The sequence below is a fragment of the Lampetra planeri genome, chromosome 13 (genome assembly GCF_965212315.1).
Source record: "Lampetra planeri chromosome 13, kcLamPlan1.2.h2, whole genome shotgun sequence".
Taxonomy (NCBI): domain Eukaryota; kingdom Metazoa; phylum Chordata; class Hyperoartia; order Petromyzontiformes; family Petromyzontidae; genus Lampetra; species Lampetra planeri.
Window position 1 is genome coordinate 9,828,882 of NC_136119.1, and position 21,568 is coordinate 9,850,449.

The 21,568-nt window shown below is 45.4% G+C and overlaps 1 protein-coding gene across 1 annotated transcript in view; it reads left to right on the plus strand.

Moving 5' to 3' along the window:
- LOC144722045 (ADAMTS-like protein 1) overlaps window positions 1-21,568 on the plus strand; it is a 142,758-nt gene that overhangs the window by 94,025 nt on the left and 27,165 nt on the right. Inside the window, exons 7-10 of the mRNA XM_078600124.1 lie at window positions 13,935-14,061; window positions 16,509-16,583; window positions 17,676-17,833; window positions 20,732-20,843. Coding sequence (XP_078456250.1) covers window positions 13,935-14,061; window positions 16,509-16,583; window positions 17,676-17,833; window positions 20,732-20,843 — 472 coding nt within the window. The remainder of the gene's footprint in view (window positions 1-13,934; window positions 14,062-16,508; window positions 16,584-17,675; window positions 17,834-20,731; window positions 20,844-21,568) is intronic.

A 21,568-nucleotide genomic window follows, 5' to 3' on the forward strand; every position in this document is an offset into this window, starting at 1 on the left:
ATAGGGGGGAGCTGGGGGGGGGGTTAGCTCCCTCCTGCCCCCCCCTCACCTTCCCTTCCAATGCTAAGGGGCAGGGGGTTGTGTGTATAGGGGTTTATGGTGTGATCTGCTGAATCGGAATTTCCGAACTAGAAACTGCGCTTGATGCCGAGGCCTCCCATAGATGTCCTATTGGGTTTTAATTTACAGTGGGCAGTAAGCGTGAAAGTATGATGTATGACTTAAAGCCCGCTATTTCCCCAATCTTCAAAACTAGCGATGCTCCTGATTTGGTGTGTTCCGGTTGGACCAGGTCACGTGGCTTCATAATGATCTATTGCAGAAGCGTTTTCTTCCCACTAACATTCCTGACACCGTGTGTGGTCAACACGGCCAACGGATTGAGAACAGAATACTTGCATAACGTAGCACTGGTGAAATAACAGATTATCGTGTTATCCTTACGAGTAAAAAAAAAACGTAAAGAAAAGTGAATGAAACCTTCATGTACAACTTGATGAGAACCATTTTTATACAACATCAGAAACATTACAGCGCGGGAGGAGTTGAGTCTGAGCTTAATTTTACGATAAATGAGCTCCAACAATGACAGACCAGAGTTCACTAGGTTATTATTATTTTATTAAATACAAAAAGTTTTTAAAAAACCTTTCCTTCTTAATTACGAGGCGAATGGATTATATGTTGAACACAGTCAGTGAAGGTTTTTCATTATTGAATTAAAGCAAGGACTGCTGTTTTGATTACGTTAATGTGTGCATCAGCATGAAATCCAATAACCTCCTCCTGCAAATTCCTTCTGTAAAAACACCCTGTACATAAGTCACGGCGACGGATGTTTCTACAAAGGTTCACAGATTTTCGGAATGAATGTGAATTATGGCTACGTGACATTTAATACGAATCTGTTGTCCACCCAGGGTTTGTGGTGTAGTTTCGCTCAAAATGTTGCTCTTCATCGAACAAACATCCAAAAGCTTCCTTCAGTCTGCCATGAATCCCCGCGGCATGGATGCAACCAAAAGAAGGACATACCGCTGGGGCAGCCACTTTTATAAAACAGACAGCTAGAGTTCATTCATCAAGCAGCAATTAAGTAAGTTAGATACAGGATTGAGCTTAAAATTTACAATTTAGTGAATATGGCTGCGCATATAACAGCTGACTTGTGAATTGCGAAATTTATAATTTTAACACAATCGTGGTGAGGATGCACGTGCTGTCAATAAATGGGCCCAGATTTGTGTTTGCGTTTGTTTGGCCACATCTCCGTGTGATCATTTAACGTGCGTCACAAACTTAATTCTGCACAATCCTTGACTCGGTCCACAAAGCACTCGGCCAGAATTGTTAATTCGGAAATATTAGCACAGCTAATATCCGTAAAATATTTAAATATCTACTCAGTATTTAATTACTTATCATACTAAATGAAACTTAGTTGTGTTATGCACTCATTTAGAATTCATTGATGGCCAAATGTTATCACCAACTTGCTCAATCTCCACTGACCATGACTTATTAGAAAGAGTAGTCTCAATAACAAATACACTGCAAAGCCTCGATGGAAACTAATATTTAAATGCCACAAATTATATTTAAATGGACGAATTTTTCTGCCAAAAACCTGGCTACATGGCATCAAACATGCTATGTTTAATTGAGGCTTACATTTTAAAAAAACTGCTGTTAAATCTGGATGTTTGCTGGGGTTATGTAGTTCCAGTTTTTGAATGCTGAATCAGAATGCGAGTATTGTCTGTGATCTGAATCGCAAGCAGGCTCTCGATGCCATATGGCAGAAGCTGCTTTGACCTTGTGTGCCCTTGACAAGAATTTGATCTCTCCCTCCAGTGAGGCTACCTTGAGTGCAACACTTGAACAAAGATCTCAATGTCAGTCATCTAAAAGACTATTAATGATTTTTTTTCTACTTGCATTCACAAAAAATTGGTGAATCGGCACAACAGGAATGTGAGGAAGAGTAAGAATGTGAAGCGTGTGTGTGCTGGCTCGGTGCGTACCATGCGTTGGCATGGTGAGTCCTCCTTCCGTGTCGAGGAATTTCAAATGTCTGCCTCCTCTTCTATATGTTCTCTGACCCTTGTGTCAACCTATGCCCGCCGGCACATTAAGCGCAATGTGAACGAAAGATGGCCCATTTTTTGTGACTATGGTCATCGTATCAAGCCTCCCAAAGTGGTGCTGACATGAGCGTGCATTGCATCTTGAGTGAACACCTCGCCACTCAGAATGGCACATTGCGTAATTTCCTTGCCGGGCCTGCGAATGAGGTCAAACGTTTGAAGAAGCGGCGGTTATGATCCAATTTGACGGACCTTTTCAAATCGCGCCAATGAACTGCACGTGGTAGAAAAATCGCCTCCCAAACTTCCGCAAGCTCGCGCGCCCACCCATCTCACCAGCGCAGCTTCCCCCTATGCCAGCACGCTCCGTTCAGATGTCATGTACGCAACGCCTTGATGTAACACCATGCAGCACGAGATCTTGATGAATATTTTTTGTTAAGTTTGCTTCTTTTTTGTTCACCCGTTGAGCTTAAATTCTACTTTTCAAGGGGGGGGACCCCAAGCAGGTTGATTGGAGGAAAACAGAAAAATCAATCATTGAAAATCAAAAATATAACGGCGAACAATTTGAAAGGAAAAATCGACCACAACAGCGATAGCGCCTCAATCCTTAGGCACAGCCATGCAGATAGTGAGGATCGGTGAATCAAAATACACGACGGCCAACATGCAGGCAGCTATAAAAACATCGTATGTATAAGTTAAAATGGAATAATTTTTTCATGAAGTAATTAGCACAAGTGGTTTGTGTTTTCTGGGAGATGCAACAATAAGTTATTGGCTCGATTGGGTGTAACACGGGATCCAATCGATACACAGACATTCAGCAGAGTGTGTCGATATTTTTACTGATGCTATTAGTAGGGATGTAACTACAGCAAGCACCTATCCGCTAATCAGCTGAATCGTCAAATGGTTCATGGACACAGTTTGATTCAAGAATCAATGATCATGTTTGACTTTGCGGTATATGGTAGCACCTCCAGTTGCTGCCGCGGTCGCGTTAAGCCATTACATACAACCGACACAAATTGTAAAAACATAAATTCTTTCAAGCAATTAATCACATGCGCCGTGAGCTTACGGATGCATATGAACCAATGAACCGTTTGTCGCTTGGCCATGGACCTGGTTCTTGGCTTCTCCCTGCAAAATAATACGATCGCACAAGGGCTCACAAGTGACGTCATCACATCTATCCCTGTATTTACAGAACCAAACAGGAGGATTTCTCCACAAATCTGGCTGTCCGCCTGATGACGATGCTAGTTGTAATTACTGACGAAACGTCGTACTCAGATTGTAAATCTTGTGGATTTGCTCTCCAACACACCGGTGTGCTGTACTAGTGACGAATTGGCCACGTTCTGTTTACGCGACAACCCTTACTGATTGGCTGTGTCGGGTGGTGGCGGGTTTAACGACACTTTTACATTCACGTGATCTGACCCAAAAAACCCTGCATCATGGAAAATTATACATCTCGACAGTGGGATGTGCCAAGAAGCATTGCCATTGGCAGGTGAAAGGGTTGAGACTTGCGAGAGGGTTAAGCTGGGGGATGTTTTACTTTGCCCTTTTATCCAACCCAGGCGAGGTGCACAGATGTTGTAGACAAGTGTCCGCTCGCAGTGTCAACATCTGCCTGTCGTGTTCGCCCGCATCGAAAAGCGCATCTGTGTTGTTGTTGTTGTTTTTGTTTTACTGGCTGCACGTTAACAAACTGATTGCGTTTCTCTGCTGTTTGGTTTCTTTCTGTGCTTGCTGTATTTGTAGCCATGGGTGTTTCCGTTGATTGTAAAGCCAACAGCATTCCGTTCTTTCTGTCTGGTCTCGATTATAGCGATCGGTTTTTATATTTTTTAATGGAGGCCTTAAAACTATCTTGAATGTTAGTGCACACAAAGACAAAGATCCACCGTATAGCCTTAACCTCAACACTGTTGGGGCAAGTGCTGCTAGCGAACAACTATGCAGGCTGGCGCAGCAACAGGGCGAGGTGGATGGCCAGCACCACACCCGTCCGCCTTTGTCTCCCTCGTGGCAATCTTTACACACCGCACCAAGTACTCATTTGTTGCTGAGTGGACCTAGAGCAGGCCCAGGACTAGTTCGGATTTTCATCACCGGTGTTGGCCGTAATATGGAATGGAACTCGGGTCGTCGGGTTTGTAGTGCAGCCCGCTAACCGCTACGCTATCGAATACACACACACAGAGACACACACAGAGACACACACACACAGAGACACACACACAGAGACACACACACACACTGACACACACACACAGACACACACAGACACACACACAGACACACACACACAGAGGCACACACAGACACACACACAGAGACACACACACAGAGACACACACAGACACACACACAGAGACACACACACTGACACACACACACAGAAGACACACACACAGACACACACAGACACACGTGTTTGTCCAGACATAGGAGCCGGCTGCCGATTAAATTGCGGCGGACGCGCATCAAGCACGTTTAGTTTCATTCGACGTGCAATCATGTTTACAGTGCTTTGTAACAGATAGTTAATCTGGCTATTTTATCAAGTTTTATTAAAATATGTATGTCCATATACGAGTATTGAATCCAATACGTGTATATAGAGGTGGGGAGGAGCAGTGGCATCGTCGTGAGTGCACTGCCCTACGAACCTGATCCACCTGAGCTGAATTCCTGACTATGCCAATATCAGCGGTGAGTGATATCCGAACCAGGCCCGGCTCTCCTCCCTTCGCCAACCCACAATGACCAGCGTGGAGAAGTATGGTAAAATAAAGCCCTCAATCAACGTGGTGTGGGAAGACCTTCATGTAGCAGTAGAGTTACAAAGGGCTGTAACACAAAAAAACACATACAGGGTACTCCAACCGTAATCCACACCATTTGGTAAGTGTAGAAACCTTTTTACATGCACTGAACATCTCTATTAACCATTAGAATACAATGAACAAAAATAAGAAAAGAAAATCCATTTACTCATAACCCCGCTTTGGCATCTGTTATTTTGGCGCTCAGCATTGTAAAAGGCCCGAGTGCGGAGTGTTGATGGCACACCTGCCTCCCTGGCCATCAATAGAATGAGCTTTTATCTAAAAGCCATGCAAATAACCAACACACGCTGCCGTCTGGGGGATTTTTCTTTTTATGGGAAGTTAAAAACACGCCCAGAGAGCCGTGGCAGTTAAGCGACGTAAAAATGCTCGGTGCGTCAGCGGTGCTGCGCACCGTGCGTGAATTGTATTCAGCCACAAACTACCAGCGGTTATGAGAATGCACAGAACAAGTCGGGAAAGAAATGCCTTCTGTAAGTAAAAAAAAACTAAAACCCATGCATCTAATGGAGCGGCACGCGTGCGCGCGCGTCTGAGGAAGAGAAGGAGGAAGAAGGAAAAAAACGCACGTGTGAGAAAGCGTGAAAAAAAATTAAATAAGAATCCCCAAAGTAAAGTGGCCCCCATTTTTTCATAACCTTCTCACACATTCCGGCGACGACTGCGAAAGCCGCAAAAATGCCACGTTCGTGGTGGAGGTGAGAGCCCGGGACAGCCTTGTGGGAACTGATTGCGGCCGGTACCTGACACCGCCTCAAACACTGGCGAGTTCTGTTTCATCGCTTGATTTAAAATTCTTTGCAACGCGTGCCAAGCAGAGGGGTGGGTGTTTTATTTAGTTATTTCGTCGGCCGCTTATTTACTTATCTGACTGGCGAAAATACCCCGTGTCTTTGGGGGATGACTTTACGACGCGTTGCTGTGGATTTCTGTCCTGACCCTCTGCATGACGTGGATGGCGTTGTAGCTTAACGCCCAGAGAGACGGAACGCCTCGGACAACTCCGGGGCTCACCGGAGTGTGTGTGTCTGCATGTCGTCGGAAATGGTGCCATCTGTCAGCTTTAGGAAACACGGATCAAGGCACATTGATATTTTTTTTTACATTTTAGCGTCTCATCTGCTGGGCAAACTGCAATGCAGTCGCAGGGAACGCGTTTCAATTTGCCCGCATAAAGTTGAGAAAATATTTTTCCCAGCGGATGTGGTTTGTTTAACTTAGCGTGGACAGTAAAAGTCACGATTTTGTTTCCCGTGTCATAAACAAGTGGTATGCTTTAAGTTAGTTTCCTAAACACTGTGTCTTGAACAGTTTCACAGTCGTCATCATGGCATGAACGTCCCATGCTGGGACAGATAACCATGCCTGTCACCTTTAGACAAAGAGGAGCGCTGTTCAGCATATATTAATTCCATACCCTGTGCTTGCATTACCAGCCATTCTGCATCATCCATGACATAACCTTTTCCGTACACGCACGACAATTGTGTAGGGTAAAGCCTTTTATTATCATTCAATATCTTGATATGAGCGAAAGGGTCCCATATTCTCAATTATGTCCGTACAAAATGCTATTTTAACCCAAAGCGGAGCACTTTTCGACAGATATCAGCAAATGTAGAAATGTACCACCGTGTCACATCAACGCACAGCAAATGCCTCTTCCACACGAGGCTGAGAATTGTTGTCCGATGCATTCTCCAAAACGGCGCTTGTTACCTCCCACACCCCAAGGAAAATGCCTCGATGCTGCATGCCATGCCATCTGTCAGAGCATCAGGAATCTGTCAGCGCTGGCTATACTTAGCTGGCGGGCTGCACCGCAGGACGTTCGTGCACGATATCATCCCCACGTCCGCGTAACCGTAATGCCCAGGTGTCAACCGCACCAGCTGACAAAATGCTGCCCCCCCCCCACCATAGTGAGTGGTGGGTTAATTTCATTGTGTGGTGCAGCTTGTGAATGTTTCTTTTGAGAGGAGGAGACACATCGAGGAACAGAGAGAGAGAGAGAGAGTGATATCTTGTCTTGTCGATATAATAATAATAGTTCAATTTGTAACGCGTGCAAATTTGCAGACGTAGTGGCCGCAACTCAGAGGCGCGGAAATGTAGCAAGGTGACTTGTCCCACCAGGTCGCTTGAGTGAAAACTTTTTAAAGCTTTACTTGATGAGAAAATAGACTTTTAAATCGCCGTTAGACTTGCTTTGCTAACACTCTGGCAATGTGTCACTGCAATGGTGTTGTATTCAAATTCTCTGGCAGTGAAGTCAGCGTCTGACGTCACTGCAGCCACACTTGATGGAATTTCCTGGGCGTGATTTTAAGTTCTGTTTTCTGATGAACGAGAGAGGCTTTAAAATCTGAGCGGGGTGGCCTCTGGTGCATCTGGTGCAGTGGCACATTGCCTCTGGGACACACAGCCACCAGTTACGTATCGACAAGATAATAATAGTTTGGCTTTTTTCTAGATGCAGTTACCTTTAAGTCAAAGGGAAGCTCGACTAAAAAAAATGAACACGTCAAATTTGTCATCATTTATTTATTTTGCATATGCGCTTGAGACCGGGTTTCACTTTGTTTTACCATGGATCTCGTCAAGTAAAATCATATCTTACAACTTCCCTCGTGACCAACTTACAATCCAGTGCAGAACAAAAAATGCGAAGAAACGTTTCCTGTGCTCGTGAGTGATCTGCATAAGCCCCAGTTCTACCTCACGCTATGTTTCTGTGTTGGTTGACATTGCTGCTGCACAATAACAAAAAATGACTCTTTTTAAATGTGGTATTAATGAATTTCACTTCACTTGACGGCCCCTAAGTGGCTAAACAGTGAAACGGGAACAAATGGCATATTCCCAGCCCTGTCAAGAGAGACCTTTAGATTACCCAACATAAATAATTCCATAATGCGTATTACTCACTGGCTGGGCAAGGAAAAGCGCCCTTCTTTGTTTTCCACAGCTTAATTTTCAAATGTACTTTGGTTAACATGCAATCATTTTACACGTAGGTTTTCACGACAAATGTTACGATTCATTCAGTGGTTGTTTTGGGTTAGATTGTCGCATGAGTATAATGCCAATTTTCAGCTATACCCTCCTGGACCTGAAAAGAGCCAATGGAATCAAGTTTCCACGTGGGCAAACGTGCCAATTTGATTGGGGTTTTCCAAAAACCGGAGGAGGAGTATTGAAAATCAAAGCAACATTTTGACAGTTGTGCCCGACGTTTCATTGGATATTACATCCAGCATCATCGGGTGTTAACAGAAGCTCACCTCTCGCGTGGATTCAGAGCTGAGCTCCTGTTAACACCTAAAAAACAAATCCATTGGCCTGTTTGCCCACGTGACAACTTGGTTTGACTGGCTCTTTCGGGTGTCGGAGGGTATAGCTCGAAATTGGCATCATACCTAAGCGACGATCTAACGCAGGATGAACTATTGATAAAACACAATAGTTTCACTGGCCGAAAAACATCAAAAAATTATCATTCCACGAAATAAAAGGGCCAATTCAACAACTGTAATTAAAAAATGGCAATTTTAGTTGCAGTGTATTTTATTACGTTCAAGTGAGCCACACCGGAACTGTGCACAATCCGCCCGCCCTTGGCTTGGTGAAAATGTAAGGAGGCTGCCCATCCTTTTAACTGAGCCCCCCGAGGCACGAGCTCTGCCCATTGCCAGTTGGCTACAGCCCCGGTGCCTGCTATGTAACGGGAGATGGGCTGATTTCTCTCTCTCTCTCTCTCCCGTGGTCACACCTTGTTGTCAAGGACAAGCACACCGTGTGCTCAGCTCAAGTGGGTTTCCTCTGGCAGGTGGCACCTCTGAAGGGTCACCACCGTGGCTTTGGCCTTGGCCAGCGATGATGGCCTGCCATTGCCGTTGTCGAGGCATATCCGTGATGTAGGCTGACCAGAGGAATTGGTGCTCATTGTATTGACACGGAGCAATGGTGGGCTGAGTCAACGTACAACTTGAATGTTAATGATAACAATATGAATTCCTTCTCCCAAGGAAACGTCTTATCAAGCCCTGTGACTATTTTCAGCAGAGTTCTGCATGAGGATGTTTATACAATTGCAGTAATGGGCCTTTAATGCGTGGTTGGCATGTGGGAGGAAACCAGACTATCCAGAGAAAACCCAAGGATATGAGAGAATGACATGCAAAGGTCTGCTCTGAGTCACCTCACAGCCCACGCCTACAATATATAGTATTGCCAAATAGCCTCCCATCCTCGGATTAACGAGGCCCCAACCTGCTTGGTTTACGAGACTCTAATTAGACCACGATAATTGGTTTAAGGCAATGTTTCAGTTGTGAGTCAAAAAAACCCTACCCACAGTGGAGGTCCCTCCGATTGGAATGCGGCACTTGGATGACTGGCTCAAGGCTGATGATTGGTTTCCCCAATGTTCGTTTTGACTTAGCAGACGCTCTGGACTTTAACGAGATCAACCTTGTACTTCAGTACAGCTGAGGATGTATAAATGGCTGTGTTATTTTCTTATATGATACATTTCCAGGAAGGAAAAAGAAACAACCTTCACAGGGTTGAACTTTAAAGGTTTTTGTCTGTGCTTATTTTGAGTGTCTTCATGTTCAAACAAACAATTTGGCTAACCTTCCATGGCGGTGCTGACTCAGTTGTGAATATTCCACATTCCTATGGTGCTGATCCTGGTTCTTCTTATAAAGACCGCTGTTGAATTCCTTTCAGGGTAGTGCTGCCTAACCAAGTGCTGTTCATTTTATTCACCCAGCAGGAGGGACGATGAGCTGAGTCAACCCTTGCCTGGAATTTAGCTCGCAATCTCACAATCGAGAACACTTTTGTATGGAGGGGACCTTTTCGTCCGTATTCAAAATAACGAAAAATAAGAGCATTTTTTTACCGTTTATGACAATAAAACAGCTGTTGGGATGGTCAAACACCAAATAGATATCTTTCACAAGGCATCGACTCTGGATTAACCACACATGCTTGCGGAAAAAAGCGCAGATAAACATACCCTGTTGCTCTGCTTAACCGAGCTGCATCCTTGGCCATCAGCGGTGATGGCTTGAATCGACGTAAATTATATTTCCCGACAATGCATCGCTCTCCCATTTGCGCAGTGGCACTCCGCATGGCACGCCACGGCATGGTGCTGGCGGCATGCGGCAGTTGTCCGTTACGGAGAAATAGCCAGGAAGTCACAGATGCTTTTCAGCAATTACTGCGTTGAATTTTAGAACTCGAGCCTGCTCTCTTATTATGAACTGGCAACTCAAGATCAACGTTATTTTGTTCCAGCCCTGCATCATTCGGGGAGGCCTACAGGGGGCCTGTGCACTCCCCCCGCCCCCCCTACTCTTTAAATTATTATAGTCAAATTAAGCGACAAACATTGCAGCCTTTGCTCATTAATGTTCATGGGGGGGGGGGGGGGGTGAGAGCCATCGCAGAACACTTGATGGACTCAATCAGATCGTACCCTCACTCGTTCTGTTTGGCGTTTAACATGTGTTCACAGGATGTCTAGCATTAACTGTGTCTTGCCCCCCCCCCCACTACTGACTTTTTGTAATGACCCCGCCCCGACTTTAAACATGGTCACCCCTTCAGCATCCCCTTTCCTCGTAACCGCACCAGCCTCGCACCTGCGCCTGCGTAGGATTGCGAATGCTCCGCTGCACTCTGGTCGTGTAGGACGACACCTGGACCTTCACGGGCGCGTACGTGCGAGGTATTGGAAGTATCGATGGCAAGGGGCCGTCGTGAGATGGGGAGAAAGTACAGAGGGAGTACACCCTTATCGCACGGCGCAGGGCTGGATGTGTTACAGCCGACGCTTGCCTGTGCCACATCTGGCGCAGCACAGATGCAGGGTAATTTAAGGGCAGAGAACTTATTTTCATCATCATCAGCCCACTGCTGGATATGAAGCCCTCTCCAATCTGTCGCCATTCTCTCGCGGTCTCTGCAGAGTAACAATCCACTTAGCTCCATCTCCTCGATAGGCATCCCCTCAGATGCCTTCTATCTTCTAGGCTGCCACTCAGTTGTTATTTTTGACCGTCGGACATCATCGCTTCTCCCACCCGTGGGATCCCATTACTGCATCGGTGTAGGCGCACAAAGCCTCTGGAAGGAAAAACAAGTGCGATGTTAAGAGGGGGCAGCCATTGATTAATATGAACGACCTGGAAAGGCCATTGCACAATAGGAGAAAATACCTTTGGAAACTCTGCAGGGAACTTGTAAGTGTATGAAAAATATTGTTGTGACACTCAATCACGTGTAATTGCAGGAACACTGCAAGTGCTCAGTCACCGTTTGCCATGGGGTGTTTGGTCTGGAGGGAATTAATTAAGTCTCTCCACATGGCTCCTCGCTGGGTGGTTGTTCGCCGATGCGGCGCTCTAAGCGCGCACGCGTCCGAGCACGTGGTGTGCGCGCCTCCTGAAGCCTGAGAACGATTGTAGCATTTTTTTCTAGATTTGAAGCTTTCGTGACTGCAAGGATTCATGCTCTTAGTTTTTTCGGTAAAGTCACGTAGGTAAAAATTTAAATGTAAATTTATAAAAATAAAATACTAATAAAATTCACGACGTTTCACTTGATACTTGATACAGCAAATCTGGCTGTGACGGTCCCACCTGATGACGGAGACTTGTGTTGCCTCCGAAACGTCGTGATTTTTATTATTATTTTATTTTCATTAATTTTAATTTCATTTTTTACCTACGTGACTTTACCGAAAAAACTAAGAGGAACAATTGTAGCAGTCAAAATACGTCCCAATTCACGCCACTGCATTGCACCGTGGCAAAATTAAAGAATCTGCAGCGGAGACATCCGCAGGTGTCATCGGACGTTTAGAGCTAATCGACAAGTGACTTTAGCCCCCCTGAGTGTATCCGCTCTAAAATACATTTGTTGCTTTCGAAGTTATTCATTCGTTGGTTTTATTGTCCTTTAGCCAAAAGTATTCGGTGGGTGGGTGTGGAAATCATTAAATACCAACCTTTACTTCATGCTCCAGCACTGCAGGCTCATTATTTTTACGGAGGGAGTGCAACCTCTGCCTCTATTTGCCGGACATCTCGTAAATTGGCTCTAACGCCCAGACGAAGCGTCATTTAGCATCGCCCATTGCGGTTATACAGTCGGCCACGGTTGGCTTCGTATCAGGTCACCATTACACGCGATTGTTAGAGCAAAAAAAAAAATCTCCTTTTTTTGGCACACTGCGTTGGAACATTATCCAAAACAGCTTAGTGTAATAAGTGCGCGCCGCAGTTAGTACAGCTGCAACCAGCAAGACTGACCTCTTCCCCAGGCAGCCGTCCGCACAAGAGGTGGCCTCCTGTATCTGAGTTCTCCCTCTCATTCTGTGTCTCACCCCCTCCTCCCTCTCCGGCTTCCGTGGGCCGCCAAGCCACCGCTGCCAGTGCTGCTACACTCAACTTCCCTGGTGCATCTGCACGTGTCAGCTGCTCTGTTTGCGTGATGCCGAGGGGGTGGGGAGGTCTGCTTATTCTTGAAACAGGGGAGTGGTCCGCGGAGACACATTTAAATGTTATTATTTTCTGACCGAGCTCAAATAGGGAAGATCATTTTTTTCCTGCGTAGCATCCGCCTTGGCTGTGTGTGTTTTTTGTTCCTTGTTGTTTTAAGGAGGGATTTTTTTTTTTTACCACAGATGGCGAACTTTGGGTCTGTAGGGCCAAATAAATAATGCATGCTTTTTTTTTCTCGCACCAATTGGAGTGTACTTCGTCTATTTCAGGACGGCCAATCATTCCATTTAACCCTAATTCTAACCCTACATTTTAACAGGTTCTAAACATATCGCCGTAATAGAATAAGTGAAACATAGAGAGATGTATGGCCCTATTCAGGTCGGGTTTGTTTTCATGCTTTTCTGGAATTTTGGAATTAACTGTAAATTCCAATTAAGACCGATGATCAACTTCCATAATCATCAACGTCATCGTTATCAAAGTTATCACCTCCACAACCTTAAAATGACATCGTTACGATATTATGAACATCTTCTTTGTCTTTGTCATCACCGTCATTTTCCTCGTCTGGATGTATGCCTCCATTCTGACGCTTGTGCAAAGTTCAGAGCGGCCAACGGAGCGCTTACCATGCAGGCCAAGCCGCCCCAACGCGCGATTGGCGTGGATTTCCCCACAACGACGGAACTTTTTCACCTGTTTGTGGAAAACTTTCCACCATCGTTGGTTCGATGCACCCTTGACCCCGGGACTACGTTTGGCCATTTTTTGCGATCGCAGAATTAGTTGTGGCAGAACGGGCGCTCTGTTATGCCTGTGTGGAATCAGTCGCTCGTGAATTGCACAACGTAGAATAGGGCTGGTTTTCGATTAAATGAAAAAGGGCCATCAATTCTGCGAAAAAGTGACAAAATGACAGATAAAATTTCTACGATAATTTGGCCCATAGAGTCAAAGTCAAGTCACAAAGTCTTAGTGCTCGAATGACGATTATGTTTGTGTTCATTTCACTTGGCTCCCCAAACTAATGCTGAAATGTTCTTATTCCCTTGGCCAGGTCAGTCTCTCTATGGTACAATGCTGTTAATTTTCCAACAAAAACACTTAATTTGAAATACCTCATTCATGTGCGCAAAGGCGCTTCTCTCCAACATTGGGTTAAAAACCATCACGTCAACTTGTCTTCATTTGTGCCGACTTCTCTATGTTTGAGTGCAGCAAAAAAAATCCCAAAAAAAATGTTCCACTCACACACCAATCAGGCCCAGTCTCGTGTGTTTCCCTTTCGCCTCTCCCCGTCTCAACCCTGTCCATCTCTTCTGCCCATTCCATCCCTTCACCATCGTCCCACACTGTCAGCATCTCTCCACACCTCATCATTGTTCCCCACCCCACTCACCTGCCCCCCCCCCCGTCTCCGTGCGACCCCCGCCCCCCCCCCTTTGTCGTGACAGTCAGTGGGCTGCGACCGCCAGCTTGGGAGTGGAGCCAAGGAAGACAACTGCGGCACGTGCAAGGGAGACGGCTCGACGTGCCGGCTCGTGCGCGGCCAGTACAAGCCGCAGACCTCCGCTGACAAGCGTGAGACCATTACCTGACCCCCTTTAATTCCTCGACATCTCAGTCACAAGAACGCGGCCATTGTCGCTCCCCCCCCCCCCCCCGCGCGCGCGCCCGCACGACCGCAGAGCCAAAATTACGGCATTAAAGGGCTCAGTTGTGGGAATTATCTTTGACAAACACATGGCGCAGTGTTACCGATAATGACACGTTGAACGTTATTAAAATGTCCAGCTATGCTATCGCGTGATAAGTCAGTCATGTCTCAAAGTTGACAGCCCGCTCTGGCGGAAGCCCCTTTTAACATGTGAAATGAAACAGTTTGTGGGCCCCGGAGCTGGTGACACATGAGCTCAGAGTTGACATTTACTCTTTAGCAATTGACGGACAGATCTTTTCTTTTTCTATATTTCTCGTTGTTTTTCAACCCAGTCGGTTACGTACCTTGCCGTCATTTGTCACCGGATGACGTGAAACCTCCTGAATTCGATACGGGGACAAAAAAAGCCATGGGTGGCCGACGGACAGGAAAGTGGACATCGGTGAGGAGTGGCGTGATGTGCAGACGGGAAGGGGGTGGGGGCGGGGGGGGGGGGACGTGAGGGGGGGGGTGTGGATGGGTGTGTGGCAGGACAGGACAGGGAGCGGTGACGAGGTTTTCGCAGAATTGTCGGGATGGCCTCCCCCATTGTGCAGCGCCGCCCGTCCGGCGATCGGCACCGCCGGTGCAAAACGCTCAGAGGGGGTCGCTTTGATGGGGTGGCGACGTCCCACCCCCACCCCACCTCCCTGCCCGCCTCTCGGTCCTGAGCGCCGCAATGGAGCCAAGTGTCGTGACTGTGCAGTGGTCCGATGGTATCGTGTTCTTCCGGCCGTTGTGTTGCCGCACCGTATCGTGCTCTCATTTGTTTGTGTAATGCGCAAGTTGATATTATTTGAATTACTTTGATACAATAACAGTGCGTGGCACAGCGAGCGCCATTTCTCAAGTAACAGGGGCCGATCATTTGATGCTTTTGGCATCGGGTGAAGTTGACTCAGAGGCAAATTCCCAGAAGCACCACTCGGCTATCTCTTGAAAGCCCTGCTTATTTTCCTTCCATTTAATCGTTCGCATATTACTGCTTATATAATACAGGGTGCTTAAAAAAGATGTTAACACTTCTGAGAATTTGCAAGAAAACCGCAAGACATGTGCCTCTCTGGAGACCACCTGGAGAAGATTCCAGGCACGTGTTGACAATTATGGCGAACAAGTGGCAGACTCTTCTTCTTTGGGTCTTTTGGTAAAGTCACGTAGATAGGTTCAAATAAACTAACCAAAAACTACGACGTTTCGATCGCAACACAAGCAGTCGTCATCAGTTTTCCTGATGACGATTGCTTGTGTTGCGATCGAAACGTCGTAGTTTTTGGTTAGTTTATTTGAACCTATCTACGTGACTTTACCGAAAGACCCAAAGAATATGAATTCCTGCAGTCACGAAAGCTTCAAGTCAAGACTTAAGTGGAGACTGACTTTTAGAGGCTATTAACATACATTTGTTATCATGTTAAAGTGTATTATCTGTTCTTTTTCCATTAAAAACGATAGTTCCTATAAGTTTTAACATTTTTTTTAAGCACCCTGTACATGAAACTTCCATTTCTAACTACGTAACTTTTCATGTTGCACTTAATAAGGTTCACTTGTAAGCCAGAGTCTATTAAATGTGTCATTCTGCAGTTAGCATGCATGGTCCCACCTTGTTGACAGACGTGGTTATGGCAGTATTTATTGTTTAAAAATCAATCCGCATTAATTATATTTGAGATTTGATGAGGCAGAACATCTACATATACACCTTTGTGTTTTTTGTATTATAATTAAATTGAGATTTAAATTGAGATTTAATTATAACACATTCAAGCACACTTAAGTGTAAATATTAATAATATTGTTTTATATAAGTTATTTAATTTTGCACCCAAATTTAAGATATTTTTTTTCGTTTTTTAATAATAACGTATACTTAAATCACACGAATATCAATTAATGCAGGCCTGTGCGTTCAGTCCCTAAGAGTCAGGGGACATGAAAAAAAGAATTGCTCCTTCTTTCAAGACATATCCTGCATTCATTTTCACGGAATCAAACTGGCGAATAAACACAAATCCACAGCTCTACCATCGAGGGATGTGTTTGCATCATTGCACGTGACCCTGTGTCTGAGCGCGAACTATGAGTCCACAAGAACCCACACATTTCAAGTAGACAAAAATCCCATCATCCCCTTTTTCGATGGCAAAAAAAAGTTAAAAAACCATCACAATCGGTCGTTTCAGAAAAAAACGCTCGCAAGTGTTGACATTCCATTAGAACTAAGTCTCATATTTCCACGTGTTTTGTTTGTTTTGTTTATTTCTTGCTCACACTGTGGCCCCATTCTTACCAAGCGGTGATCTGATCGCCGTGTCTTGTGCGACAGCGGAAGACACGGTGATCGCCATCCCGTTCGGGAGCCGCCAAATCAAGATCACGGTGAAGGGACCAGATCAGCTCTGTGAGTAAACGCATTCCCGATCAACGGCGTGTATATGTTTGCTGTCGACGTGGTCCTTTCTTGCAGCCGTGACCTGAAGTAAATGTGCACCATTTACAAGTTTACCACTCGTGAGTCAACTGACCATCTCTCAATGTCCGACTGGTATCAATCATTCAGCAGAGGAACACTTATAATAATTATAATTACAAAGTAAGGGTGCTGACAAGAGGATCTGCTCTGCTCTCGAGGGAGCTGCAGAGAGGCCCTCTGTAGGGTATTTGGCCTACTCTTCCATGCTGGCCGCACGTCTTGGAAGAGGTGGGAGCACCCTCACTTTACCCCAACAAAGACAACCTGCTCATCCACTAGTCGTGTTGTCACATTAATATCGGTCGTAATAAATGAACGAGTTGATCTTCGATTACTCCCAAGACTCTTCTGCAGAAGGGTATTGCTTGGCGTATTTGGCCCATTCCTTATCGAGTATTTTTCTTGTTTATGTAATTCAATATGAAATGCCCTGAAAACGCCATGTATGCAATAAAATACAAATTAAAATGTATAGTTTGGATGCCTACTTGCTGTACTGTGATCACACTTTGCAGGTGGGTGTCGCACTCACAGGTAGTGTACATGACCAATGCATCATCTCCCAACCATGGTTCCAAAGTGCTGGACCAGCCATGAACCATCACACCCAGCAAGTTGCTATCATCATCACCAGCAGCATCCATGAGCAATCTGCTGCTGAATGAAGACCTCCCCAAGCCACCTCCTTCCCTCGCAATGTTGTGATGCAAGCCATCCACTTGGCTCCTGCACACACGTTGATTAGCATCACTTCATCTCCGGCGGCAGACGTACTCACGACCCTCTCCGCCCTCTTGGCTCCCAACTGCTTGTCGAGTGTAATTATTCGTCTGTAGCCCCACGTGCTCAACAGCAAACAATTTGGATCGCTTTTCTTTTTGCAATTTGTCACGGTGCTGCAACGACGCGTAATGGAGCAACGGCACCTCCATTGTGGACCGCCAGAGATCCCCCTCCGTCCTCATCGTCACCGCTCGGCGTCTCGCTTTTAACCCCTTGTCCTCGTGATGTCCACCTCAGTGGTGGAGACCAAGACCCTTCAGGGCCGGCGGGGAGAGATCAGCCTCACCTCCGCCGGGACGTTCAGCCTGGAGAACAGCTCGCTCGAGTTCCAGAGGCACCCGGGCAAGAGGGTGCTGCACATCGCAGGCCCCATTCAAGCGGATTTCACCATCAAGGTGCCGCGCGAGCGATGCGTTACACGTCGGTTTGGGTGCTTTGCTTGCTCAGATATAGGCACGATTCAACAGCAATAAAACAACTTACTCCATTTCTAATGTAACAAACGTCTCAGAGTACAGACGTGCAAAGGAGGAAATGGGAGGGAATGGGAGGGACCAGGCAAGGAAAGCGGAGAAAATGAACAATTTGAGTCTGAACACTGCGCTCAGTGGAATTGGCCCATTCACCAATTCAATATTTGAATCGTGCCAGATTTGATTTTGCCGTAGGTGTTTGCGGTCCGCCACAACTATTCCTTCTCGCGAGATTCGTTCTCCCGAGCTCTGCGTTCGTGTACACCCCCGAAAAGTAAAGTGCGATGCCAGTTGAATTTTGCAAAAGCCCTACATATGGCCATACCTCAAGGCGCCGTGCAAAGAGGGGGGCGTGTGTTTACCGAGTGTCTTCGGCGAGGGCGCTCAGCTTTGAATTCGTGGCACCGTCCCGCAGTTTAGCGCACACGTGGCAACACTTTCTGTCAAGTCCATGTGACCCACCCAAATTTGGCCTGCTGATAGGTCAACGAGAACACCGTAAGGCAAGGGGACAGATGCTGCTGCGTGACGTCCGTCGCTCTCACCTTTATGCGATGCCTCTCTCTCTCTCCCTCTAGGCGATTTCTAAGTATGTCCCTCATTTACAAGACTGGATAATGGATCATTGTTGATTCCTCACCAGTGGAACTGACTTCAATTTTGTGTGTGCCCATTACAAACCCCTTCCATTATTTACCTTCCGTAATTCGATTACGTCTGACAATAGCAATGAATAAACATCTTGAATTTGCATATTAAGAACCCAAACAGTTTTAAAATAAATTCTTGTCTCTGGAAGTCGGTTACAAAAACACGTGGCAGCCATTCTAGATTTGAAGTTTTCGTGACTGCAAGGATCCATACTCTTTGTTTTTTTCCTACGTGACTTTACCGAAAAAACCAAAGAGTACGTTGCAGCCAGTCAAGGCATTAAGAAGCACATGCTGTAAGGGTACTATTATTATAATGCGCGTTCGCAGAACTTGTGTGTGTTGTTGTTGTCATCTTAATCAAACTTAAATAGTTTTTTTCTGGCACATCGCTGAACACACGTGCATAGGAGCACCTGTTTTAGCTTGACAGTCATCAGATAAATCCTTCACGCAAGGGGAGTTTAACCACTCGTTCTCAATCTGCCCAGGATTATCAACAGTACTAATCTACAATTTCACATTTTTGGACGCATAAATACATTTTCATTGGTGATTTTTTGGCACAATTGCCATCACAGCTTCCAATTCGCCTACGGCTATGAAGCTGAATTAGACTAAGAGTAAGGGTTTTCAAATTTGCCATGACGTTTTGAATCTAAGTTTGCCTAATTAGTTCATGTGACCTTCTCTAGAGCGTATGATTGCCCTTCTTCATAAAAAAGCGTTGTCTATGATGCAAATTAATGACCGTTTGATCGTTGACATGAGTACGCTGTGTATGAGTGTAGAGCTTTCTAAATTGAGTGCACATAGTTGAAAGGAAATGTGAGCGCATTAATATAATAATTTATATTTGATATGACATTTTGTGATAATTGTGACTTTTTAAGGTTCAATATGATGGCAAAATCAAGTGATTTTAACAGTCACATTCATAATGCAGGTTCTAAAACTTTTGTTAGCACATTTAAAAGCCAATGATGTAAAATGCATAGGAGCCATATTAAACTCATTGCCTGCAAAACACGTTAAACTGAAAATAAACGCGTATATCTTGTAAAGGCACATCTGTTACTGTTTAGAACAACTTGCCACAAATTCACGGAAGTTAACGGTGCCTTTAACTTTGAATGAAACTGAATATTGAGGGCCAGGCCATTGTAAAAGTATTGCAACAATAACACGTAAATTAATGGATAATTTGCTAAATAAATAACCCCTGACTCCAATATACACAGACAACAAGTCTGAGCATATATTAAGTTGTAAACTATTAACGCACAAATACGTTGTTGACAATGAAATTATTTAATCAAAACCCAGTTAACTGTTGATTACATTTAGTAAAATTAGCAATTGGTGGTGGCAATTTCAACATTTAACCCCATAAGGTACAGTATTATGCAACGGCTTAATGTATTTTTCGCTTTGAGGGCATTTTACAAGCTGAATTACATTGGATATATATTTAATATAAGTATCACTGGTGTACGATAATTGTTTGTCACGGAAAGAGAGATGCGTTAGACTTGGACCAGACAGACGTCGCAAAGACCCCTGCATGTGACCGGCATTTTAAAAGTGCCTCCTCTTTGCTGTCAGCATGGCTCTCATCGTGACTCACGGCCACAACTCGCTTTTATATTTTAAACATCTTTAGTTAACATATTTTTTTCTCACTTTATAGAATTTCTCTATTTGTTATGTTTGAGTATTAATGTGCCGGTGCTTTGAGTGTCAGATTTGTGCCACCAAGGCGCCACGCGTGTGTGAGCAAAAAATAAATTGACTTGACTATGCCGTAGAGCACGTGACTGCGGCTAGAGTGGTCTTCACCAATAACGTGTAAACTAAATTATAAACAATTTGTATTTTACCAGGTAAGGCCCACTGAGCTATATAGCTCTTTTTCAGAAGCGACCTGGCTTTCGCAAATTATAGCCCAACGAAGCGGCTTATCACGTGGACATTGATTATAAATGTGGAGGAAAAAACCCAGAAGACCCGGAGAAAAGTCCACACGACCACGGGGAGAACATTCCAAACTCCAAATTTACAGGCGTTGCCAGGGTCGGGATCAAACCCACAACCTCCTATATACCAGGCGAGGCAGTTAACATCTCGCCGCCGTGACTGTGTACTCGTGCGTTCTTCTTCTCTCGCCCAGGCGAGGCACGTGTCCTCAGCCGAGACGGTGGTGCTCTTCCTCTTCTACCAGCCCATCCCGCACCAGTGGAGGGAGACCGATTTCTTCCCTTGCTCCAGCTCCTGCGGCGGAGGTAAAAAAAAAAACGCCGCCGCCGGGAATCGCTCCTCCCACCTCTTTCACCACCGCGTGAATGAGTTGGAGCCCCGCGGCTGATGCGCGAATGAGCGGCTTTTTGGCTAACCGTCGAAGAAAGACGGTGGTCACCGCTATCGCTCGCTTTCAGATGCCCTTCTGTGGCCGCCTCGAACGCTATTCCTTCCGATATTAGGAAGCCACTGGAGCTATGCACTTTTGAATCTAAATTGAAAATGTATTTCTTGAGAATAACTTTTGTATTTAGTTTGTTGTCCTTCCCCCGCACCTCCGATTTGCATGGTTGGCGACGTACGGTGTGAAAGAAGTTCAGCATAATGCATACCTCCCAGAAAAGTAACACGCTTGAAAACGGTTTTCAATTGAGATGAATAGTGCGATGAAAGTGACGGGGCCTCATTGGCGTCAGCGGTACTGCTGCAAGCCACGTGGTGGGCATGAAACCATTCGTGATAAGTGGTAACGATGGGAAAGTGTAAGTGCAGTTCTGGAAATCATTGAGCTGGTTTGCCATATTGATGTAAAACCGACGCTTTTAATTCAATGTGACTTCTTCCTTTGTCTAGTGATGTACCCTGAACGAGTCTTATGGTTGGAGCAGCATGCGATCGAATGCGTTCATGTGTGTTCATGAATACCATCGTGTTTTATGAGCAAACCGACACGTTGACATTTTGGCATCATGCGGACAGACCCGTTTAA